General features: G+C 47.2%; 1 protein-coding gene across 4 annotated transcripts in view; it reads left to right on the top strand.

Moving 5' to 3' along the window:
• EML1 (EMAP like 1) overlaps positions 1-25,876 on the top strand; it is a 197,211-nt gene extending 171,335 nt beyond the window's left edge. For all 4 annotated transcript variants that reach the window (XM_060161649.1, XM_060161470.1, XM_060161729.1 and 1 more), the window contains 7 exons: positions 1,338-1,405; positions 4,265-4,353; positions 20,687-20,784; positions 20,895-20,982; positions 22,301-22,396; positions 23,652-23,782; positions 24,349-25,876. In XM_060161649.1, coding sequence (XP_060017632.1) covers positions 1,338-1,405; positions 4,265-4,353; positions 20,687-20,784; positions 20,895-20,982; positions 22,301-22,396; positions 23,652-23,782; positions 24,349-24,474 — 696 coding nt within the window. In that variant the 3' untranslated portion in view covers positions 24,475-25,876. The remainder of the gene's footprint in view (positions 1-1,337; positions 1,406-4,264; positions 4,354-20,686; positions 20,785-20,894; positions 20,983-22,300; positions 22,397-23,651; positions 23,783-24,348) is intronic.
• Positions 25,877-26,191: the final 315 nt, after the last annotated feature.

Below are 26,191 nucleotides of genomic sequence, written 5' to 3'. Positions count from 1 at the left end.
CAGTCTGGCCAAAAGCAATGCCGGTTACTCCATCACCAGCCTGGCATCAGGGCACGGGCGCCAAACTGGAGCCCAGAAAGATCTGCAGTTCCGTAGCTTCTTTACCCACTGGCCACTAGACAGAAACGCTCAAGTGTCTTCATCTCAAAAACGTTATGAGCCTCAAATCAACTAGGCAGTAAAGCTTCAAGTGCACATGATTTCTTTCTGTGTGTCAGTGGAGGCCCTGAGCTTAATCACAGCTCCCGCTTTGGAAAAGCAACGCAGTAACGTCATCAGTCCCTGAAGAGTTTCTCTCTGGTCTCTCTCTTTTTTTTTCGGGTTCTCCAGTGGTACCTGAGTGCCTCCTTCCATTTCCATTTCCAGTACTCCTATTTTCTTGGTCTTCCTGTGATTAATCTCTTCTCACTTCAGTTCGTCCTGAGCACTCCTACCAAGTGATCTAAGACATAGATTTGATCACGTCATTCTTTTTAGTGAAAGGAAGCAGTTATTCTCACTGTGTTTTTCCCGATGATCACAGCCCTTGACGTGGCAGTGCAGCCCACATTACTAGCATCCTCCGCTTTCCCGTTCCCCACCCTGTAAACCCGCTGACTCTACCTGCCATTCCTCAAACATGCCCCAAACTGTGTTGCTTCTACCTCCTTGACCATATTTTTGTCCCCTTAACACGCGATCCAAAAAAAATATTGGTGTGTCCACGTCCACCTTCACCTATACCGGAAGGCCCGAGTCAAAGGCTTCCAGCACCAGCATGCCTCGGCCCAGCTTCCCCGTCCGACTTCACCTAATGCTCCGTCTCCAGCTCCTTTTACCTCTCTCATCAGTCTCGTTTCACCTTGTTAGGAACAAACACGTACGTGTCCCACTAGAGCCAAACCTGGAATGTGCCCTGCTCATCTTGAGATCCGTCTAGGGCTACCATGGTGTCTTGCACCCAGTGGGGGGCGTTTACCCAGTATCGACCTGATGGCATTGGGTGCAGGGGTCGTAATTCCAGACGGATGGAGCACAAGCTTCCCACTCAGCATGGGGGTCAACTGAAGGAACTTCCAAGACCTGGAGGAGGAGCGTGTCTTTGTTGATCTGTCATCTGATTACTGTAGCTGTGAAAGGCTATAAGACAGAAAGAGAAAAATTATAAGAGGATAAAAATTTAGTATTATTGAGACATGACCTTCATTAAAGTAGGAAAATGTTTTCCTCTCTGGAGAGAAAAGAGATTTTTTAAATGGGGCCACGTAGCCCTAAGGGATTACAGCTGTGCTTGTGTGTGTTTTTTGTGATCGCACTGTGTCTGGCCATCAATTTACACTTCCTTTACAATGTTTTAGGATCCAGCTCAGTCTTCTGGTTTTCATCCTTCAGGGTCTGTGGTTGCAGTCGGAACACTGACTGGGAGGTAAGTGCATGTCAGCATGGCTTGTGCTTTCAAAGTTCATGGGAAAGAGGCTTGTTGTCTGTGTTTCCCCAGCGACAGGCACAGGGTAGCTCTTGGCTGCCTCTCTGAGCTCCTAATGACTTGCCGGGAATTAAGTCCGAACTCGAAAGTGAAACCTGAGGCAGTGGCCCTTCACGTTTTGGACTTTGGGAAAAGCCGAGGGAAGCTGTGGACCCCTCCCCCAGAAGAGGCCCCAGCTCCACACACACAGGATTGTGGGGCTTCTCAACTTTGGAATGGGGCAACAAAGCATTTCAAAGCAGTGCGAATTTTAAATGCTTTTTCTTGCTGCCCTGTCAGAGAAACTGCCCAGCTCCTGAGCCTCATGTTGAATTCAGCCAACACTTATTTGCCAAAGCGCCTCTGATATGCGAGGCACTAGCTCTGCGCTTGAATCCCAGCTTCACCACTTAGCCGCAGTGTCTCTCTGAGCCAGTTACATGACCTCTCTGAGTTTGTTTCTTCCTCTGTAAATTGTGACGATATATCTGCCTGGCCGTACGCTGATGACTGAGGGAGACAATGGATGAAGCAGCTCCTGGGGTCGCCTGGCAGGCGATTTCGGTGGTTATTATTATATCATTGTTTCATAAGATTCGATTATACTTTTATATTGTTTGTCATAGTATCTACACGTATTATAGCTTAATTCATATACCATTGGTGATCCCCTCCTCTCTAAAGAGCGTACCACTTACGGAGAGGGAAGTGGGGAGGGGCAGCACAGGGGTAGGGGAGTAAGAGGTGCAAACTATTAGGTATACAGTAAGCTACAAGGATGTATTATACCCCATGGGGAATATAGCCAATATTTTATAATAACTATAAATGGAGTGTAAGCTTTAAAAATTGTGAATCACTACATTGTACGCTTGTAACTTATAAAATATGGTACAGCAACTATGCTTCAAAAAAAAGAATACCACTTCGATTCTGTTGCTAGGAACTTAGAGTATGTATAAAGAAAGAGTAACCATTTATAAGTCATAGGTGGCAACATCTTAAGAGTTGGGCACCTTGTATCCAACAGAATCCTTCGTGAAAATGTTTGCACACACACACACAAACACACACACACACACACACACACACACACACTCACACACACTCCTTTGACCTCTCTTAGAGACAAATGAAGCTTCCAACTCAGCGGGCTCTGAAGAACGGCTGCCAGCCAGTTACTGCCGTCAGCTACGTGCTGAGTCTGTGTGGCAGGACAGGGTATGGGACATTGCCAGCTGCTCAGAATCACAGACAGTGCCCTGTAGGAGGAAGAGAGATGGAACATGCAACTTAATCCTTCCCCTCTGTTTATGCCTCCCCCACCCCTGGTCCTGGTACCAGGCTTAGCTCTCGATGGGGCAGTTTAACACGATGTTTCAAAGGCACAGCCCAGACAGCCCGGTCTCTCTGCTTCTTCTATTCTGACCTCTGTTAAAGTTAAATAGCACAGGGGCTTCCCTGGTGGTGCAGTGGTTAAGAATCTGCCTGCCAATGCAGGGGACACGGGTTCGAGCCCTGGTCCGGGAAGATCCCACGTGCAGCGGAGCAACTAAGCCCATGCGCCACAACTACTGAGCCTGCACTCTAGAGCCAGTGAGCCACAACTACTGAGCCCACGCGCCACAACTACCGAAGCCCGCACGCCTAGAGCCTGTGCTCTGCAACAAGAGAAGCCGCTGCAATGAGAAGCCTGCGCACTGCAATGAAGAGTAGCCCCCGCTCGCTGCAACTAGAGGAAGCCCACATGCAGCAACGAAGACCCAAGGCAGCCAAAAATAAATTAATTAAATTTATATATTTTTTAAAAAGTTAAATAGCACACATTAAAGGTAAATGGTTGTTAAAGATGCAAGGGAGCAACGCTGAGACGCCAAATCCAGACGTCAGGGGTCAGCCAGTCCCCCTTGAGTGGTGCCGACTAGGGCCCGGAGTGGATGGTGACTCTGGCTCGATGGACACGCTGATGGGTGTGTCATCAAGGTCTGAAACGGCAGCAGCAGGGAGTCCACATTCCTTTTCATCCCTGAAAACACTGGGGTCCCACTCACTGCCACTACTTGAGAACACGTGGGCAGGAGAGTTCAATCTTCCCGCCATGTAACAAACATTGACCGAGTACCGTGTCCTGATTAGAGGATTCTGAGCACTTCCGTGTCCATTATAATTTGACCGATTGGACGCTGGGCCTGCAAAGTCATTCTGGGCCTTTATTCCCATTTTACAGTTGGGGAAACTGAGCCCAGAGAGGCTAAATTCAAAGGCCAGTCCTCTACTCGCCCTTCTGCCATTCTCTGGGTCATTTCTTTCACCCAGCTGGTTGCACACCCGCATCACAGAAGGTCAGGTGCTGGCCCAGCTCTGCTTGCAGCAGCCCTGGAGGTTGTCCTGGCCCCATCCTCCTGTACCCATCCTGCCTTGCCCTGGGCCAGATCTCTGGGTGAGCGTGTGCAGTGGCCCCTTTGCTGCTTCCTCTGGCCACAGGCTGGGGGTAGGTGTTGGTTCATCTTCCCTGCCCAGGGCTTTCTCTCCTTTAATGTGTAAGTGACAAAACTCAAACATCAGGGAACCCTGCCATAGCATCAGTAACTGAATCATTTCCTGTAGTACCCAGTTTGCTGCTCCTATCTTTAGGAACTGCTCATATGTAGGAAATTTTCTTTAAATGAAAGCTGGGAATAAGAATTCTTACTAAGCAAATACAGAGCATTTTTAAGCTCTTAGGTTAATTTTTTTTAATAGCCTTGCTGTGACTGTAGTAGTCTTACTTCATTTTATCGCTAAACAATTGATTTGTACTTTTCCCCATGTTTACAACAGGTGGTTCGTGTTTGACACAGAAACGAAAGACTTGGTCACCGTCCACACGGATGGAAATGAACAGCTGTCTGTAATGCGTTACTCACCAGGTTAGAATACGGTCCATTCACTCTGACAGATTGATGAAGTTCTCTGTAGATGTCTGTAAAGAAAAAACATTCACAAGCCCCCTCAAGAGCGAAATTTAAACTATATCTGCACATAATTGTGGCACTTGGGCGTTCTCAACCTCCCTTCTTTGGGTCACTATGCTTGTGTGGGTTTTTTTGTTTGTTTGTTTCAGCATGTCAAAAAGCACCTTTATTATATTTATAATAGCCTCTCATGCACTCATGCTTTCTTGCCAGGTGCCTTTGGAGCAGTTTACTTGTGTGTTTTTAACTTTTTATTACAGAAAATTTCAAACAGGGACAAAATTGGACAGAATAGCATAATGAACCCCCGACGTACCCATCACCCAGCTTCAATAATTATCGACTCTTAGCCGTTTTGCTCACCCATAGCCCCACCCACTGCCCCCTCCCATGTTGTTTCTGAAGCCGCTCCCAGACGTCTTATCCTTTCATCTGTTAATGTTAATAACTAGAGAGATCTAAAGAATATGAGGACCCTTTTTAAACAGCTTTATTGAGGTATAATTTACATACAATATTTTACTCTTCATGAAATGTACAAGTCAGTGATTCTTAGTAAATTTGTAGAGTTGTGCGACCATCACCACCAGCCAGTTTTAGAACCTTCCCATCACCCCCAGAAGTTCCCTCCCTGCCTATTAGTAATTAATCTCTACTCCCACCCCCAGCCCTAGGCAACATAAATGGCCTTTTCTGAACATCTCATGTCAATGGAGTCGTTCAACACGTCACCTGTTGCCTCTGACTTCTTTTAGTTAAAATAATGTTTGTGAGGTTATTCATGTTACTGGATGTGTATCAGTAGTTTATTCCCTTTTAACTGCTAGATAGTATCCCATTTTACGGATATGTCACGTTTGGTTCATCCATTCATCAGTTAGGGGATATTTGGATCGTTTCTGTGTTTTGGCTATTATGAATAATGCTGCTAGGAACATTGATCGTATGTCCATTTTGGTTGGTTTCTTTTTTTTTTGGGCCACGCCTCATGGCTTGCGGGATCTTAGTTCCCCGATCAGGGATCGAACTCACACCCTCAGCAGTGAAAGCTCGGAGTTCTAACCACTGGACTGCCAGGGAAGTCCCCATATGCACATTTTGTACTCATAAGTCTCTTTTACTCCATAGGCGCCCTCTCTCTCTCTCTCTCTCTCTCTGTCTGTCTCTCTCTCCCCCCCTCTCTCTCTTTCCCTCCACACACAGGCAAACACACGCCACCCTCGCTGGCAGTTCATTTGTTGAACAAGCTGCTTCATTTTTCCCAGAGCATTTTCCACACTCTGGGTTTTTGTGAGTGCATCTCTGTGGTGTTGCTTAACACGTCCCTCTGTCCCCCATATTTCCTGTAATGTAATTTGGGATCTAGATCCGCTTCCGCCTCTGTGTGTATTGGTCTCCTCTTCCTACAAGAGACACATGAGGTCTGCTTGTCTCACTGTCTATGCCATTAGAGCCGTCACTGCCCAACACTTAGATCCGTACGGGGACTGGTTTTTCTATTTTAGCCTTTCTTCATTTATCAGATATAGTACTTCTATAAAGAGAAACTTCCCTTCATCTACTTTTTGTTACCCAAATAGTATACTGTTTTGTTACCCAGTCATATGGTAGAGTTAACCAAGATAAATGCTTAGCTTCTTTCCCTTTATTTACCAGTTTCCCAGATAGTGAGTTCGTTCTCTGCTCCCTTTAACAATGATCGGTTGCCGGTGGTGGTGTTTTTGGTGCCGTTATGAATTTAAGTGTATTTGGTATGTTTCAGTCTGGGATAGTTATGGTACGTGGCACCATTTATCCATTATTGGCCACTTCAGTTTGGCTCCTGAGTCCTTTTGACAGCTTGGGTTCCTGGGATGCTCGTGGCTACTGGGTAGGTCATTGTTTCTAAGCCTCGTCATTTATGCTTTTGGTTTAGGAAGCACTCCTTCTCCGTGATATGTAGGACCTTCAGCTATGTGAACACTCTTGGAAATAGCAGTTTTAGTCCTTGGAAATACTTGGCCACGACTGAATTGCCGTCACTCTGTAGGAGTCTTCCATTTTATAAGCTGATAGACGGTCGTACTTATCTCATGGTGGGGCTGTGTTCTTGTTCTCTAGAGGTAACCTCATAGAAAGAACACCCTTTTTAGACCCTTGCACCCAAAGACTTATAACTTCTTATCCTAAACAGACAACTGCACAGCCACCTTGGGAACCTTTTCTCCATGTTGAGAAGGACCTTACTTCACTCGACATTTTAAGTGTCATATTTTGTTCTGTTCATCCCAGGCAATATTTTGCATATCCTCCTATGTGCTTCTCGTCATTTTCTTAGTTACTTTGAACCTCTGCTGAGTGCAGGAGGGCCTCATCTACAGCTGCTTTTTATCTATTAGCTCCTGCTAACATAGCAGGGTCCTTTCGGGAGTCCACTTCTGTTTCTTGTCAGTTATACTAATGACTGTCCCCTGGAGACCAGCGAGCTCTCACTACCAGTAACTCTGCCTCTCAGGTTTTAGAGTCATTGACTGGAGGCTGTGTGGGGCAGAGGTGATGAGCCTGGGCCAAATCAGGGCGAGCTGCATGTGGACCCAGTGCCCTCTCTTCATTAGCCAGCTGTCCCTTGTCAAATCAGACACGTTATTGTGGGGCTCAACCAAAGGAGGAGGTGTGAACGTGCTCTCTGAAGAGCAGAGCATTACGCAGATGTCATGGAGGATGGGATGTCATCAGCAGCAGTGGCAGTGGTGGTGGCCCCAGGTCCTCGGGCCGTGGCCCCCAGCCCCATAGTGTCTTGTTCGGCACTGTGTGCCCAGCATCTAGCTGAGAGGAGATGCAACAGAGTACGAAGAGGAGGTAATATATACCTAGACAGAATAGATGCTCAGTGAATATTAGTTGATGCACGAATGCAGACAGACTAACTACAGTGCATCTGACTAGATGCAAAGCACACTGTGATCATCATTATGAGTTTTCTGCTTGCGCACGAGATCTTTCAGGCACGTGGGCTATACTATTGTAGATTACCGGCTGGCTCCTTTTCGGATTCAGGTATTTACAGATTTTAGACACACACACACACACACACACACACACACACACACACACACACACACACACACACACACACACACACACACACACACACACACACACACACACACACACACACACACACACACACACACACACACACACACACACACACACACACACAGGAAACTGCTGCAAAACCCCAGCCTGCGTTTGCAGCCGTCTCGCCACGGCTCCCTGGGCTGTGCTTTGCTGAGAAGACATCAAACTAGGAGGGCTTTCTTCTCATTCCTTCAGTCTCATGCAAGTTCTGGATGCTGTGCTAGCAGCTAGGGGAAAAGCAAACGATTCTTAAGCTTTATGGGTGGAGCTGACCCCCAGGATGCTGGGAAGGACCAGTACACTCCAGCTGCCAGGCTTGACCGTGATAAATGCCGCCTTTGCAGTCAGTGACATAGGCAGTGTCGAGGGAAGTAATCAATAAACCAGTCTATAATAGGGGTAGAAAAGAGCTTTCCTGGAGTCGAACTGAGGACTGTTGCCCAGGAGACGGCCTCTCAGACAACTCTGAGGCACTGCTCCAGAGGAGTGTGGTTTTCAGCAGTTTCATGTCTTGTCAGAACAAAGAACATCAAACAGGTCAAAGGTGGATTTCTGCAAGGTTAAAAAAAACAGACCAACATGTACACAGAGAGTCAGTATGGCGCCTGGTGCCTAGGAAGGGAGTCTTATCATTGAAGGAGTAGCAGCTTTGGCATCCTAGGAAAGGAGGCATTTGATCCTTATTTCTAACATGGACATTCTTCTTTTTTTTTAACATCTTTCTTGGAGTATAATTGCTTTACAATGGTGTGTTAGTTTCTGCTGTATAACAAAGTGAATCAGCTATATGTATACATATATCCCCATATCCCCTCTCTCTTGCATCTGCCTCCCACCCTCCCTGTCCCACCCCTCTAGGTGGTCACAAAGCACCGAGCTGATCTCCCTGTGCTATGCGGCTGCTTCCCACTAGCTATCTAGTCTACATTTGGTAGTGTATACATGTCCATGCCACTCTCTCACTTCGTCCCAGCTTACCCTTCCCCCTCCCCGTGTTCTCACGTCCATTCTCTACGTCTGCGTCTTTATTCCTGTCCTGCCCCTAGGTTCGAAGATATACAGATTGCCAACAAACACATGAAAGGATGCTCAACATCACTAATCATTAGAGAAATGCAAATCAAAACTACAGTGAGGTATCCCCTCACACCAGTCAGAATGGCCATCATCAAAAAATCTAGAAACAATAAATGCTGGAGAGGGTGTGGAGAAAAGGGAACCCTCTTGCACTGTTGATGGGAATGGAAATTAACATGGACATTCTTTACTTTGGTCAGTGCACCCTTTTCTTTAATGATTAAAGCAGATGTATGTTTGATAAGCCACAAACAGACTGTTTTAGTTAGTGTAAAATTCAAGTTAAATCATGTATAAGCCAGAATGACTTCTCCATGTCTCAGTTTGTGAAAAATCTTGCGTTAATGGCCTCTTTTGATCATAAATCTTTCAGTAGAAAGCATTGACGATCAAAATGTTTGTCCCTTGACGTCAGGGTGGTTGCCGCCTGCCCTGTGTCCATCATGTCCCTCGGTGCTTGGCCTCTTTTTGGTTGTTTATATATGTGTGGAGATTTGCCTAGTTATCCACATTAGGGGGACACTAAGCAGACATAGTGAACAAGTACAGAGGTATGCTAATTGGGAAACATTTTATAGGCGATATGTTTTTTCAGTTGTATCAAATTGTCATGCAAACATTGTACATGTGCTTTGAGCAGTAGGCCTAAAGCAAGCAGTGATGCATGTCATGAGTAACCTGACGGCTAGGAAAAGAATAATAATACACATTGTGAAAATGATAATCATCTGTAAAGCAGAGCAAAAAAGTTGCCTATTTCTGAGGGGAGCCAACGAAACAGATCATTTAAAGGGTCAGTTTCTCTTATATGTTATAACCGTTTTGCCTTTTGGGACATTCTTTCCAGGTGCATCTCAGTTTCTCCAGCGGTACTGATATAAGTGCAACAAACAGTATGAGCAATAATAACACAAACACCCCCTTGTTTAGCCAGTAGAGAATCTAAGGCAGCCCTGTTGTCTAATGTTACTTGGGCTGAGGAACTTAGGGATGTCTGTTGTGCTGCAATGCTTTTTGCCGTCTCTTTGGCTATTTAACCAATGGTGGCGGATAGATTTCTGATCATCTTTTTTGTAACAATATGTAAACCGTACATTCCTGCACTAGGAATTAATATTCCCCAAAGATTTTGCCACCAGGTATCTTAGTATCTTGCTAACATGGTTCTCTTGACTCTGTAATGAAGAGACAAAGGAGGTTCGTCTATTTCCTGATGTACAGACAATGGAGTAACATAATGTCCCAATAAGAGTAAACCTTCTGTTTGTCAGCTTTTAAGAAATGTATGTGCCCATCCTTGGGAAGGTGGGTCAATTCCAATACCACCTATGACGACAAAACCTGGGGGAGCACAGGTGATCCCTCCCAGAGTGCTCTCATTGATAGCCTCATGAATTGGGAGTTTTGTCAACACAATTTTTTTTAAATTTATTTATTTTATTTATTTATTTTTGGCTGTGTTGGGTCTTTGTTGCTGCGCACGGGCTTTTCTCTAGTTGCGGTGAGTGGGGACTGCTCTTCATTGCCATGCGCAGGCTTCTCTTGTTGTGGAGCACAGGCTCTAGGCGCGTGGGCTTCAGTAGTTGTGGCATGCAGGCTCAGTAGTTGTGGCTCGCGGGCTCAGTAGTTGTGGGTCACGGGCTCTAGAGAGCAGGCTCAGTAGTGGCGCACGGGCTTAGTTGCTCCGCAGCATGTTGGGATCTTCCTGGACCAGGGCTTGAACCTGTGTTCCCTGCATTGGCAGATGGATTCTTAACCATTGCGCCACCAGAGAAGCCTGTCAACACAATATTAAACTATGGATCACTTCTCTCGTAGACTTTCCAAAAGTCATTTGCATGGTATTTAATATACAGTAGTTGCTGACATAATTTACTCGCATTTTTCTCTTCAAGACATTTTTCAGTTAAGTAAGGGACAGATCAAGGGGCCCTAGGGTAAGTTGTGCTCGGTCTCTAAGGACTGAGGATAGTATCCGACAAGGGATGGACATATTAATATGTTGAAAAGTTTGAACCTGAAAGATTAGGCCAGAGAGAGGTTAGTCTGGGTGAGTGGTCACATTAGGAAAACCTGAACAGTCAGTGATACGTATTATGAGGGGCTTATATCAGTCTTGTATTGACCAAGGAATTTGACGACAGGTCCACCAATTGGTTAGATTTTCCCCCAGTAGCTATACTCTGTGATAACTTTACTAAAGAATTTTTTTTCCATCCTGAACATTGGGGCAAAAATATAGCTAAAAGCAAAACAGTAACCTTCAATTTTGATAGGGAGACAAACATTTAGCAAACAGTTCAATTGAACTAGTAGGACGGGCCTTCCAGATCTAGTCTGGATTTGCGGGCCACCTGTCTACTGTTGTTGTCATCTTCTCTACCTGGCTTGATGGTTGTTTTAAGGTGAGTTTGAGGTTAGCAGTCCTCTCTATAGAGCAGTCTGGTGCGGAGGCCCTTTTTAAGTGGGGAATATGAATTCAGGAGTCAACTCCCTTCACTTTCACTGTGCGGAGTACCTGATAAGGGTCCTTCCATCTAGGCTGGAGAGAGAGTTTTTTAAAAAATGTCTTTTACAGTATTCATAATCTCCTGGGTGCAGGGCATGGTGCATCTGATCTTCATCCAAAGAGAAATAACTGTAATCAGCTTCAGAAACAAGCTTAGAATATCCTGTTAATAATTCAGTTAAACTTTAATGTAACATAGCAACAAAGAAGCATCTTGGATGTAGGTAGTAAATACAGAAACCTCAATATATATAAAACCTCAGTATCCACAAAGGTATATTATTGAAACATGATTTTTCTTTCTAAATTATCCTCATTTTAGCCAATAAATATTTGAAAAACTAACAAAGCAAATAACTTGACCTTGAAATAATCTTAAAGATGAAAAAAAAGAACCTAATCTGATGCCCATCCCCACCCCAAATTCACATGTGAGTAAAGAGAAATTTCATATTAAGTCATATGGCCAGGATTCAACATGCTGTGCTTTGTTTTAAGTCCAGGGAAGAAAATGCAGGCTTTTAAATAAATATATACAATTTTGTATTAAATAAATAGATAATCCTCATTTTTACCAAATATAGTCAAATTAAGACTAAATTGTTTGCAAAATACGTCTGGTTTCAGTAAACTTGGCCTGATTACTTACATAAATGTAATTGATCATATAGGCTCTTTTTTTTTTTTTTTTTTTGCAGTACGCGGGCCTCTCACTGTTGTGGCCTCTCCCGTTGCGGAGCACAGGCTCCGGACGCGCAGGCTCAGCGGCCTTGGCTCACGGGCCCAGCCACTCTGCGGCATGTGGGATCTTCCTAGACCAGGGCACGAACCCGTGTCCCCTGCATCGGCAGGCGGACTCTCAACCACTGCGCCACCAGGGAAGCCCTAGGCTCTTTTAAATTTGGCTTTGCTGGAACTTTTCATAGGGGATTTCAAATTGAACTTTCAAAAGCCCTCTCAAAGCCAGGAAAGCCACACCAAAGACGTGCCATTAGATTCTGCCTGCAATACCTACAGACTTAGGTGAATTCCTCTTTTCTCAAGGTCCAAAATATCTTGAGGTTACTACACCTGCCAGGAAGGGGCCTTCCTTATTCACCTGGAAAGGCTGCTGGGAACCTAAGAGTTTCCAAATTCTGGAGAGGTCAGGTAGAAAGAAAAGATAAATGCTTCAATTCTGTTTACAAAGGTATAATTTACTAAATTGCTGTAAGTCATAATTAGCTTAAGGGGAAAGGTTCCCTTATCTGGAAAACAAAGATTAAAAGCCAGTAATATTTCAGATGAAAGTCACACAAATTATAATCATATTTATCAGTTCATTCAATCCCATGTAATTAATTTTTGTTCCACTTGAGTCCAGTTTTTCCATCAGTTCTGTTGACCTTGCCTGACGATTGAGGGTGATAGTGACAGTGATAATTTCAAGAAATTTGTAAGGTTTTTGTTAAGGCTTATATGATTTGCCCAGTGACATGGGTGCCTTTGATCACTGGACACTGTGGAAAGTATATCCCAAGTGGAAAACACAATTTCTAACAGTTTCTTTGTCATTGTGAGGACATTAGCCTTGCAGCAAGAGAAGGCTTTAACCCATCAAACAAAAATGGGGTTTTCCAGGGAACAGGGAGAGCCAAGCAACCGTCAAGGGCTCTGTAGTTTGCAGCACATGGGCTCCAGTTGAGGTACACAAGCTCAGTAGTTGTGGCGCACGGGCTTAGCTACACCGCGGCATGTGGGGTCTTAGTTCCCTGACCAGGGATCGAACCCACGTCCCCTGCATTGGAAGGCGGATTCTTTACCACTGCACCACCAGGGAAGTCCCTTAATTGACTTTCAATAAACCTAGGTATAATAAAAGTATTATACTTAATGTTGATGACTTAAAGACGTGTCTGTGTTAACCAAACCAACAACTTAAACTTATTTTCATTTATTAAAGATTAATCCTGGATCATATGATACTTTAAAAATGTGAGGGGTTAGTTTCTTGTTGTAGTTAGAAATATTTCATTGGTAAGCACTTACTTCTAAGTCAATTAAATAGAGCTCTTTTTCAAATTAATTTTGATAATATCATTTGGAGGTAGAAACATGCTATATTTATAATGTACATACAGACACACACACATCCAGATAGACAGACAGAGATCTCATAGTTTTCCTGCTTGAGTTTCTAAAGGTCTCATTTCCCCTTTTCTGCAGTTTTAGGTTCTACTAGTTGAGCCAAGGCTGTGGTCTCAGGCAGTGTGGGCTGTGCTTGCATTTCAAGGACATGATAAGAGTTATACCTTCAAATTTGCTTGAATACTTTTATTCAAGCATAAAAAGGAGTACTTTTATTGTCTCAGGTCAGAATTTTGAAAAATAATGTTTTATCAAGCCAGCTTTGTTTTTTTTTTTCTGCGGTACGCGGGCCTCTCACTGTTGTGGCCTCTCCCATTGCGGAGCACAGGCTCCAGACACGCAGGCTCAGCGGCCATGGCTCACGGGCCCAGCCGCTCCGCGGCATGTGGGATCTTCCCGGGCCGGGGCACGAACCCGTGTCCCCTGCATCGGCAGGCGGACTCTCAACCACTGCGCCACCAGGGAAGCCCGAGCCAGCTTTCTTTAATTGCACATGCAAAACTCAGTTTTAGAATGTCAGAAGAGTCCCATTCTGGCCATTTTAGAGCTAGATCATTTCTACAATTGTAGAAGCCAGCCGGAGTTCCAGTGAGTGGCTGGCCTGTCTGGGAGCCGTTAGGCGTTAGAAGCACAACTTCCTGATTTCAGTATCATTTTATTATACAGTACAAATCTTTCCAATTTTAAGCCACATTTTAAAAAAAGTCAACCAACCCAGTTTACCCCAAAGTTCCTTCTAGGCCTTTCCTGCCTGGAAATTTCTTCTAGGTTTCTTACCTGGAAACTCCATCTAGATCCCTTGCCTGGAACTTCCCGCTAGGTTCCTTTCACCTAGGAAATGTACTGGTACCCCCTTAAGAGTCCAGGTCTTAAGGTAGCAGCTCAAATAAAAGTCATGGACTGCCACTTCATACAAGAAGATCCAGACGTCAGGAAAAACTCCCCGAACCAACCAACCTCAAGAGTGCTGTGAAGCTGGGGGGCTGGGGCTGGGGCTCAAAGGGTCCGTGTTTGCTACCCAGCATCCATCCAGAGTAGACTCCAGCGACTTCCCTGGTGGTCCAGTGGTAAAGAATCCGCCTTCCAGTGCAGGAGACACAGGTTCGATTCCTGGTCAGGGAACCAAGATCCCACATGCTGCGGGGCAACTAAGCCCGTGCGCCACAACTACTGAGCTTGCACGCCTCATCTAGAGAGCCCACGTGCTGCAACTACAGAGCCCATGCGCCTTGGAGCTCACACGCCATAACTAGAGAGAATCCCGTGCGCCACAATGAAAGATCCCACGTGCCTCAACTAAAACCCGATGCAGCCCTAAATAAATAAATAAATAAATAAATATCAAAGGCTGGGGGGAGAAAAGTAGACTCCAGGTGACCCCACGTGGGTTTTTCTGATATCCTGCCAGCTACGCCAAGCAATGTAGATGGAAATAATCAATAAGCCAATCTCTAATAGGCATAGAACTGAGCCAAAGTGAGGACCAAAGCCCAGGAGACAGCCTCTCAGATAATTCTGCGGCACTGCTCCAGAGAAGCATGGTTTCAGCAGTTTTATATTGCGTCGGAACAAAGAACTTCACACAAGTCAGGGATACATTTCTTCAAGGTTTAAAAGAAAGAACAGAACAGCACATACACAGCAAGTCAGGACGGCACCTGGTGCCTGGAAAAGGAATCTTATCATTGAGGGCAGAGCAGCACCGGCGTCCCAGGAAGAGAGGCATTTAATCTTCATTTTTAACGTGGGTATTCTTTACTTCTGGTCAAGGCACCCTTTTCTTTAGTGAGTAAAGCAGGTGTACGGCGTGTTTGCTAGGCCACCCATAGGCTGTTTTAGCTAGCCGAAAATTCAAGTTAAATCATGAATAAGCCAGAACGCCTTCCCCGGGCTTCCGCATGATTACGTTTCTTCGCTAGCAGACACCTACCTACTGCCGCAGATGGGTTGTGTAGGATGAGCTCAGGTGGAAGTGAGACTGCTTTGTAAATCCCCTTTAAGGTTGACGTTATGTTGTGCAGGGATGGTGAGAGGTGAGCAGTTGCTTCCTGAAGTTAACCGTGTGGCCTGAGAACTAAATCTTTCAGATAATTTCTCAATTCCGCAGGCACTAGTGAGAGGCCCAGGTTTCAGCGGCTAATAACCTGTATCTGGCCTTTGGTTGAAGTGGGAGGTTCAGAGCGATAGTCCCAGACACAGGTGCACGCTGGGAGCCGGTGAAGCAGAGCCTTTGGCGTGCATTAGAATCGCCCAGAGGGTATGGGCTTGTGGAGGGGTTCTTTGGCATCCTGGGAACCACAAACCTAGAGCATTTCAATGGATCATCTGATAACCGTTTCAGTCACATTTTATTACATGTTTTCATTTATGAAATACCTTACATAAGATGGCCTAATGCTAATAAGCTAACGTTATGTGAATTTTTACTGAAACCATAGTCAACTACGATTGCCAGGCCCCTCGTAGGTTCATTAAATATAGAATTGTAGTAGGGACAGTTCTCAAAGTTGACACGCACATCAGGAACCTTACAGAGCACTTTGTCGGTGGACCAATGGAGTTTTGATTGGATTAAATTTGTAAATTTTTTAAAAGAAGAATGGAGATTGGAAGAAGATAATTTCATGTTCGTTAAGCCCAACTGCAAATACTTAGCCGGCCTGGTCTAGTTTCAACCAGTTGAAACTTGGATTAAAAATCTAAAACCCTAAACGTGAAGATGAAAAAGGGAAAATCACAATGAACTAATGCATTGCTCATGTGATTATATTGATCTCTTCTTTAATCTTACCCGTATCATTGAGACATGGAGTTTCTCTGCTTTTATAAGAATGAATCAGAATCTGGTGTTCATTTGCATCACCCCAGCATCGAATCCCACCTCTGCTGCCCAGGTGGGACTAGAGACCCGCTGGGATGCAGCCCCTGCCACCCAGCCAACCTCTCTCCTGCCCACACAACGTCCCCAAGCCTGCACTCCACCAGGCATGCTCCCCGTCCAGGTGCAGCAGTCTCCTGCGGAGCCCCAAATCACCTGCCCCGTGTGACAAGCAGGGCGGGTGCACAGCAGCCGTACAGCTACCCTGGAGACCCTGCTGTGCTCCCACCGGGCGCACTGTCTCCCATGCCCACGGTTCACTCGTCCTTCCGGCCCAGGTCAAGCCGTGCCACGCACTCAGCTGTGTCGTCTTAGGCAAGTTACTGAACCTCAGTTTCGTCATTTGTACAGCTGGACAAATTCTCCCTGCTCTTAAAATACTGTTGGACTTAGTTAAGAGCTGTGTGGAAACCCATCCCCAAACCTTGTAAAGAGGCAATCAGTGAAACTGGCTATGGTGTTATCTTTCTCTTCCAGGTGACCAGACCCCTGCTCTCTGTTCTTATGAGTCAGTCCTCCAGCTGATTTTTATTTGGGACCAAATGCCCGCTTCTTTTAGTCGAGTAAGTTTAGGAATTTTGTACTCTCTGAGAAAGCTGGGGGTGAGGCATAGAGAGTTTATGGGTGAGAGGACGTGGTTCACGGGATGAGAAAGTGCTCTGGAGGTCCGAGAGATAGGCAGCGCTTGGGTTTCATCTGGCCGCTGATTAGCATATTGACTGAAACTGCTTGGTTGTGATGTATTAGGCAGACAGTTTTATTCCATATTTATGAATGAGCTTAAACCGTTACATGAAAACTTTCTATTTCGAATTTTAAGGAGAAATTACAATCTCATTAGGCTGTTAGAAGTGAATTGCCAAGGGAGATTGTGAAATCCTATTTTTAATTCATCTTTAAAAACAGATATGGGGCTTCCCTGGTGGCGCAGTGGTTGAGAGTCCGCCTGCCGATGCAGGGGACACGGGTTTGTGCCCCGGTCCGGGAAGATCCCACGTGCCACGGAGCGGCTGGGCCCGTGAGCCATGGCCGCTGGGCCTGCGCGTCTGGAGCCTGTGCTCCGCAACGGGAGAGACCACAGCAGTGAGAGGCCCGCGTACCGCAAAAAAAAGAAAAAAAAAAAAAACAGATATGGAGATGGTAGTTATACGGGTATTTTTGTCAAAACTCTTAGAATATGTGCATTTTATTGTGTGTAGATTATACCTCAAAGTTGACTTTTAAGTGGGGGGTTTGAGAGAAGATTCTGGGAAGATGGTGAGTAGGAACCAGCAGGAATCTGTCTCTCCACCTAGACAGCAGCTGGCAGAATCTGTCTGATAGAACTGTTTTGGAAAGCCAGAGTCTATTGAAGGCTTGCAACTTCCAGAGAAAGACTTGGATGGTAAGTTGCAGATAATTTCAGTCAGTTTCAGCTCTTAGCACAGAGGCAGCGACCCACCCCTCACCTCCAGTCCCCTGACAGGCAACTGTGCATGTGTTCCTGGAGCAACAGCAGAAAAACTAGCAACCCACTCAAAAATGGGCAAAAGGCTCGAATGGGCATTTCTTCAGAGAAGACATACAAATGGCCAGTAAGCATGTGAGAAGGTGCTCAAGATCACTACTCATTAGGGAAATGCAAATCAAAACTACAATGAGACGCCATCTCACACCCACTAAGATGGCTACTATCAAAACAAACAGAAAACAGGGCTTCCCCGGTGGCGCAGTGGTTGGGAGTCCGCCTGCCGATGCAGGGGACACGGGTTCGTGCCCCGGTCCGGGAAGATCCCACGTGCCGCGGAGTGGCTGGGCCAGTGAGCCATAGCCACTGAGCCTGCGCGTCCGGAGCCTGTGCTCCGCAACGGGAGAGGCCACGGCAGTGAGAGGCCCGCGTACCACAAAAAAAAAGAAAGAAAAAAAAACCGAAAACAACAAGTGTTGGTGAGGATGTGGAGAAATGTGCACTGTTGGTGGGAATGTAAAGTGGTGCAGCCATTGCAGAAAACAGAACAGCGGTTCCTTAAAAAATTCAAAGTAGAATTAGCATATGGTCCAGCAATTCCACTTCTGGATACATACCCAAAAGAATTGAAAGCAGAGTCTCAAAGAGGTCTGTGTACACCCATGTTCATAGCATCCTTATTGACAATAACTAAACCATGGAGGCAATCCAGGTGTCCATCAACAGATGAATGGATAAGTAAAATGTGATATACAGTGGAATATTATTCAGCCTTAAAAAGGAAGGAAATTCTAACACATGCTGCAACGTGGAAGAACCTTGACATCTTGCTGAGTGAAATAAGCCAGTCACCAAAAGACAAATATTGTATGGTTTCACTTATGAGGAACTTAGAGTCGTCAAAATCATAAAAGGTGGAGTAGACAAAATCATAACAAATGGTTCCACGATGAGAGAGAGCTCATTATTTTAGAGCTAACAAATGATACGGTCGTTCTTATCTAAAGATCGTTGTGCTTAGGAGTGTACAAGCGTAGATAGCTGGTGGGAAGCAGCAGCATAGCACAGGGAGATCAGCTGGGTGCTTTGTGACCACCTAGGGGGGTGGGATAGGGAGGGTGGGAGGGAGACGCAAGAGGGAGGGGACATGGGGATATGTGTATATGTATAGCTGACTCACTTTGTTATAAAGCCGAAACTAACACACCATTGTAAAGCAATTATACTGCAATAAAGATGTTAATAAAAAGAGTGTACAAGCCAGGGTGCGTACATCATTTATCAGATTTTCAGCTGTTCTTTACTGTTATTCTTTGTCACAGGGGCAATGGCATTTAGCAAAGAAATGCTCAGGCTCTAGTCAGACTGCTGGGTTCGAATCCTAGCTTCTCTAAACCTGTGTGACCTTGTGCAAGTTACTTTATCATCCATGCCTCAGTTTCCTCTCCTGAAAAGTGGAGATAATATCCACCTCACAGGGGTCTATGAGGATTAAGTAAGTTAATATAGGAAGAGTTTAGAATAGTACTGGTACATAGTAGTTATTCAACAAATGTCGACTCATAATTATTTGATAGTAATTCTTGTTAGCATTTACTGTTTACTGTCATCATCATTATTGTCAGGGCTTGGTCAGTTGGAGGACCAAGTGCAGGTGGTCTGCCGGGCAGCTCTCTGGCCTTCTCTAGAACCATCAGCAGCAGAAGGTGGCCCATCCCCCAGCTAAGGCAGTCCTCGGCCCATTTACCCCACCCCCTCATGAGTCCTGCTTTGGACAGGCTAACTCGGACTTGCCAACACCTTGATTTTGGCCAGGCATTGGCCAAGACTTCCGAAAATACCATTTCCTGATGGTGCCAGGCCATGCTATTTCCTGTAGGTCTTCCTACCTTGCGAGAAGGAAAACCAGGGGGAAGAGGTGGGGGGAGAACCCTTATTGACCTCATGATGTGCCAGTGACCACCGGGACCTTTACAGACATTGTCCAAGGGAATCCTCTGCATTTCGATGAGAAGGTGCCGTGCTTCGTGGATGGAGGAACTGGCGCTCAGTGAGAGGAGGGACGCATTTGCTGTCCCCGAGCTCGTGGGCAGAGACCCCCCCCTCCTCTAGGCTCCATTCTGGGTGCAGGTTGTCCGGCCCCCATGTGGTTCCTTTCTCCTTCCTTCCGGTTCCTGGCCCCAGGAAGGTCTGACCCCCTCCAGGCTAGTCTCTCAGGCCCCGCTTCCGTCCCAGTGCATCCTGGGCCTCCCCACTCCGGCTTCACACTTGGCAGGTTCATCTGCCAGCGACAGGGACTGCTCTGCTTTTACATGACAGTGGGCGCCTTCCCTTGTGTTTCTACACGAGCATCACGGCCTGATTCCTTAAGGCTTCCTGATGCCAGGAACCTGGGTAAAGGAGATGCCAACTGATGGCCCATTGGAAGAGCGGCAGGAAGGGCCTTCCAGGCGGGGCGGCGGGGGAATAAGGGGGGCGCTGTGTGCACAGAGGTGAGGGGAGAGGGCCCTCCAGGCATGTGGGGAGGGGGCAGTGTGCACTGAGGTGAGGGGGAGGGCCTTCCAGGCAGGGGGGAGGGGAAGCATGCACAGAGGTGAGGGGAGGGCCTTCCAGGCTGGGGATGAGGGGGGCAGTGTGTGCAGAGGTGAGGGGGAGGGTTTTCCAGGCTGGGGGGAGGGGGCAGAGTGCACAGAGGTGAGGGGGAGGGCCTTCCAGGCGGGGGGGAGGGGCAGCGTGTGCAGAGGTGAGGGGAGGGCCTTCCAGGCGGGGGGGAGGGGGTGGGCAGGAGGAAGTGTGCAAGAGGCCTGAGAGAACCCGGTCTGCTCAGGGAGGAGTGATGCAGCCGCATCCTGGCGGGCCTTGGGGACCCCACTGAGGAACTGAGTCTTGATCGTTCAGCAGTGGGGACAGCCAGGGAAGGTTTTTTTTAAGGGGCAGAATCTGATCAGATGTGGATTTTCAAAAGATAGCTTTGGAAGTGGTATAGGAGTGATTTAAAAGCAAATTTTGTCTCTTTGAAATAATTCATGGCTATTTTTTCTAACTCTGTAATGGCCACTAGCATTATCGCTTGTAATTGATAAAATGTTTATTCGTAACAACTGAAATGTAATCCCGCGTGTTTTTGCAGATGGGAATTTCTTAGCAATAGGCTCCCATGACAACTGCATCTACATATACGGAGTCAGTGACAATGGGAGGAAGTACGCACGGGTCGGCAAGTGCTCGGTGAGCGTGCTGGTCACTCCTCGTGGGTCTGTGCGGTTGTTTGTCACGTTACGACAGTGTGGGTGGGAATCTGTAAGGCAAGTGAAACTCACCCATGTGTTCTCTCCCAGGGTCATTCCAGCTTCATCACTCACCTGGACTGGTCTGTAAACTCACAATTCCTCATGTCAAATTCCGGAGACTATGAAATCCTTTACTGTGAGTGGTTCCCCAGGTGTGGTCTGGGTGCAGATCACGTAGAACCTTCACTCTGAGACCAAATGGGGCCTCCTGCAAAAACCCACGCGATGGCGTCTCTGGGCCTGGGCCCCTCCTCTGCACAGTACAGGAGTTGGGCTGGACACCTCCGCCTTGGCACTGAGATACTTGGGGTTTGGGCCCCCAGGAGGAGAAGGTGGGGCCCTGCAGGGAGAGGCAGAGAGAGTGGGTCAGAGCTGTCCCGGCAAGAGGGATGGCCCCTCGTGAAGGCATCACCCTCACGGCAGAGACCCAACAGCCCCCTGGGCCCCTCCTCCTCCCTCAGCCCCTCCTGGCCAGGTCTGAGCCCAGGCAGGGCCGCGCAGTGGAGGCATGAAGGATGGGGCTGCACTTGCCGAGCGCATGCTACATGCCGTGCGCTGCTTCCTCCAGCATCTGGCAGGCACCTGCCGCGCGCCAAGTGCAGGGTCCCAGGGCAGAGGAGGGCCCGGTCTCTGCCCCGGCGGAAGGTACCAGCAAGTGCAGTGTGCTTCACCCACAGGCTCTCAGCTGATCCACAGCACTTTCTGGCTTGTCCCATTTTAAGGAAGAGGAAGTATCATCTCAGATACAAGGCCACAGGCATCAGGAGCCAGTGGGTGGGGAGGTGGGCGCCCCCTCGTTGAGGAGCAGGCCTGGGCAGGGCTGCTGGTGCTGGAGGGAAGGGGCCTCCCTCGGGCGGGGCAGGAGGCCCTGCCTGATATGGGGCAGGAGTGGGGGATGGTTTTCAGGGACAGGCCATGGGTCTAGAATCTTCTCAGACATGGTCTTATACTCCACTAGTGAGAGTTTAACTGGGGAACAAACAAATCACCTGCAACGCCACAGGTACTTGGTATGACTGGTTTCTGTAAGCTTCCATTCCTAACTCGGAGCTGAAGGGATGGGTGTGTGTGTGTGTGTGTGTGTGTGTGTGCGCGCGCGCGTGTGCCCAAGTGTATGTTGGGAGAGGGCTAGGGAGCCTGACCGCAGGGGGTGGAGTTGTATCCAGGGGAACCGTGAGCAGACAGGGGCCTCAGAACCAGAGGTGGTCAAAGAAAAGAAGCCAGACTGGGGAACAGACCCAGAGGAGATGAGAAGAAGCGGAAGAAGTGGGGTCCCCACCGAGGCCCTGGGCCTTGGGCAGTGAGCATGGTCCCCGCAGAGCTGGGAGGTGGATGGTGTCCCCCTCCCAGAGGGCTTTGTAGCCGATGGGGCCTGGCTCCGAGGGCCCAGCCTTGCCCAAGAAGGAGAGGGGGCTTTGGCACTGATGTCACCAGACCTGCATTTGCCTTTCCAGGGATTCCCTCTGCTTGTAAGCAAGTCGTAAGTGTGGAAACTACGAGAGACATCGAATGGGCCACATACACCTGCACTTTGGGATTCCACGTCTTTGGTAAGGTTTCTGCGCCTTTCATTCTGTTCAGATGTAGGCTGTATCTACTTTTAGAATGACTTTCGAATAGTAGTGAAGTCTCTTGGTCGGCTTCAAACTGCTCTGCTACCCCGTGGACCCCACAGGACACACTCCCCGCAGCCCTGGGGAAGGGCCAGGGCTTGCCCAGCTATGGCCAGGCGAGAGGAACCAGAACCCTTTTCTCTCATACGAAATGGGTCCTGAGATAATTCTCTAGAACGCTTGTATGAGGTAGTGCCAAACGTCCTCGATAAATGGACCAGATGGTTCCCTATCAATTTATTTACCATTTGTTAGACTGATTGTATCTTTTTGGCCCTTAAACTAAATTTTTCACCTCCTTCAAAGTTTAGATTAGGAATATGTTTATAAACGGTCTAAAATAAATTGTCACAATTTAGTAGAATAAAAAAAGAAAAGGCAGTACTTATAATCTCTTTATGTATGACTGCAAGTCAGTAAGTTGGTCAGAAGTTCACAGGTCTCCTTAGGGCTGGCGTTTTGCCATCTTCTGGTGTTGAATGCTAGGACGCCCTGGGTTTACTCTAGATCTGCCTGTTAGGAAACTGATGTGCATGCAGCTCTCTCATATCCAAAGTTATTGGGACCAACAGGGTTTCCTGAAGCAATGGTCAGGAGATCCCATCCCCCAGACCACACCCCAGGCCCACCTGGGCACAGGGCTGTGGAGTCAGAGCTGCTGCATCACCCGGCCCACAGTGAGCAGACACCCCACCTGCCCAGTGCCACCAGGCAGACAGAAGCCATGAAGGGCTGACACCAAGAAACGCCTGAAACACACAGGCAGTCCCAGAGTTAAAAAGCTCTTTGGAGGGCCTCTCATATGTAAAGAGTTACCCCCAAAAAAGAAAAGTTAGGAAACTGCAGGCTTAGGACTAGTCAGCTTCCCATCAGATGCTTTGGGGATAAAGAAAGCCATCATGTCCAGAACCAGGGATTCTGGCCTGCTTTCTGATGTAGCGTCAAGAAGGGGCCCGAAAGAGGTGGAAGCCCTGAAGGCCTGTCACTGCGACTCTCATGCAGCAGAACAGTATACGCAGTGAGGGTTTCCTGGAACAGCCTGCAGGGAGATCATCTGAGACGAAGCGTTCCTTGGGCGTGGTTTCTAAATCGGGGACATTTCTATTTTCGTGGGAGTTCGATGGCCAGTCCCCACACAGTGTGGCCCTGTGTCCTGGTATTTCCAGTGCTCTGTCTGGGGTCTTTGTTTTAGGAGTGTGGCCAGAAGGCTCGGACGGAACCGACATCAATGCTGCCTGTCGGGCCCACGAGAAAAAACTCCTGTCAACCGGTGACGACTTTGGCAAAGTGCACCTCTTCTCCTACCCCTGCTCACAGTTCAGGGTAAAGGCTCATCTTCTTCTCTAGCCTCACCCCACGGGGCGCACTTACTGCCTGGCCTGTTGGTAATTGAATAGAAAGGTGCTGTGAGTGATGCCACCAGTCACAGATGCAGGGGTGACCGTCATTCGGCTGCCCCAGAGCACTCCAGGTCCCCCTCCACTGCCCTCTGGGGAGAACCCCGCCCCCCCACGTGGTGCTGGCTTGTCCTCCTCTGCACTTCGTGGGCCTCCCCCCTCTGCTGTCCACCACGGCTCCCTCTGCTCCAGCCGTGCTGAGCCGAGCCCACACCAGTTCCTGGAACACCCTTCTTCGTTCTTCCCAGACCTGACCCTCCTCCTAGAAGACCCTCCCCTCCACCCCTGCATCCGGTCCTCCCTCCTTTGGGCCGGCCTGTGCCTGGTGCAGCCTCTGGGGTTGAACCTCTCCCTGCCCGCATTCGTCCCCTCCAGACCAGATTCTCAATGTACAGGGGCTCCGTGTGGTTTGGCACGAATGTAGACGTCCAGCACTTCCAACCCCGCCTCAATGGCTTTGCGTTCGGCTCCCTCCGTGTCATTCTTCCCCAGGCTCCCAGCCACGTGTACAGCGGGCACAGCAGTCACGTCACCAACGTCGATTTCCTCTGTGAAGACAGCCACCTTATCTCCACTGGCGGCAAAGACACGAGCATCATGCAGTGGCGGGTCATTTAGTCCCGGCAAGAACCCAGGGGAGCAGAACGGGCCAGGAGGTACAGACTCGAGTTTCGCTCACTCGGTCACTGTGATTTCTGCTTTGTTTGAAGAGTTCTCACAAACCTCAGGAAAATTATGCCCTTTACTGGTTACCTTAGCTTAGTGGATCGGTGAGCATCACAGCAGGTCAGCCATTCAGGTCTCTCTTTTGTTGTACAATATATAAAACACTTAATATAAAAAAGATGCCAAGGTTTACATTACGGTGACATCGAGAAGTGACTGGTGTATCCTTCATAACTTTTCTATGAACTCTTCAAAAACGGTCACAGAATGCCTTTTCAAAGATTGTATATAGGCTTTAGTGTTTCACCATGGAGGTTGCTAAGTCAGATATTTATGATAACGAGGTACTGCATCGTGATCGCTGTTGATTAACTGGTCCTCAAAGGATAAGTCGTTGGGGAAGAGAATGGATAACTGATTTGCACAACTGAATCAGGAAATGCAAATAAGACTTTATTTGGTTAACATTTTCTAAGGTTTCATTCAGTGCTCCCTCTGGGAGGCTGGTGAGAAAGGGGTCAGATTCTTCTTGTGTTAAGCAGATTCTACTCCAGATTCACTTAACTATTGCAGCAGGGTACCCAGGCATTTCAGAGTTCCAGCTAGACTGTCTGCCTAACCATATGCAGTCAGCCACCTAACGCCTACACGAATCACGTCCCCTCTGTTCCCCGCTCACAGGCCCTTGGTGAATGGTGGAGACAACGAGCCACCTTCCTCTGTATATTAATTGGCATGATATGGTATCGTACTTGTATAGGATTTTAGCAATTCATAATGAACACGTAAGGCTAGGCTTTACTATTTTAATGCTTACGGACATTGTATATTTGTATTTTAAGACCAAGTAGACCAAGTCAAAAAGATCTCTCTCTAGTGTACCATACACCTGCAGCGGGGAGAAGTCTGGAAGGCTCCACCAGGTACTAAGGGCAGCTTCTTTTCCTGTCTTTTGTGCATGGACGGCTTATTACGCTATGAAATAAGATTGCGCTCTGATGAGTAAAACAGAGAAGGCCTTATCCATTTCAGTTGTGTGGCAGATTGAAGGTTATTGTTTACATTGGGGAATGTATCTCAGATTTTAAAATAGAAGAGTAATAAACAGACTTAAAGACGAATGTTAAGATTTTTACTTGTTCTAGGCAAGTTAAATGAACTGAACCATCAACTCTACAGCACTGGTTGTTTAGAGTGGCCGATGAAGCTGAACATTGGGGAGCGTTTTTTATTCCATCTCCAGCCGGCTGCGGAAATGCCGGGCGCCAGTAAACAATGTGTATTAAAGATGATTCTGTTTGTAATGTATCCTTATCAAATATATTCTATAATGAAATAAAATCTGAAAAGTGGATTTCTTATTGACCTATAATCATGAAAGTATATAAATTAAAATATTTAAAATTAGATATGATTCACACAATATTCTGTTTCATATCCAGATTTTTTTTTTTTCTCACCTGGGTCATTTGCAGATAAAACAGCGGTTTGCATATGGTGTGTAAGCATTCATCAGATGAGACAACTACAAAGAATTCAGCTTTTTGTTGTTGTTGTTTTTGGCCGCCCCACGTGGCTTGTGGGATGTCAGTTCCCTGACCGGGGATTGAACCCAGGGCACAGCAGTGAAAGGCCAGAATCCTAACCACTAGGCCACCAGGGAACTCCC

The sequence above is a fragment of the Lagenorhynchus albirostris genome, chromosome 1 (assembly GCF_949774975.1).
Source record: "Lagenorhynchus albirostris chromosome 1, mLagAlb1.1, whole genome shotgun sequence".
In the NCBI taxonomy this organism is placed as follows: domain Eukaryota; kingdom Metazoa; phylum Chordata; class Mammalia; order Artiodactyla; family Delphinidae; genus Lagenorhynchus; species Lagenorhynchus albirostris.
This window is presented reverse-complemented; position numbering and strand designations above follow the sequence as displayed.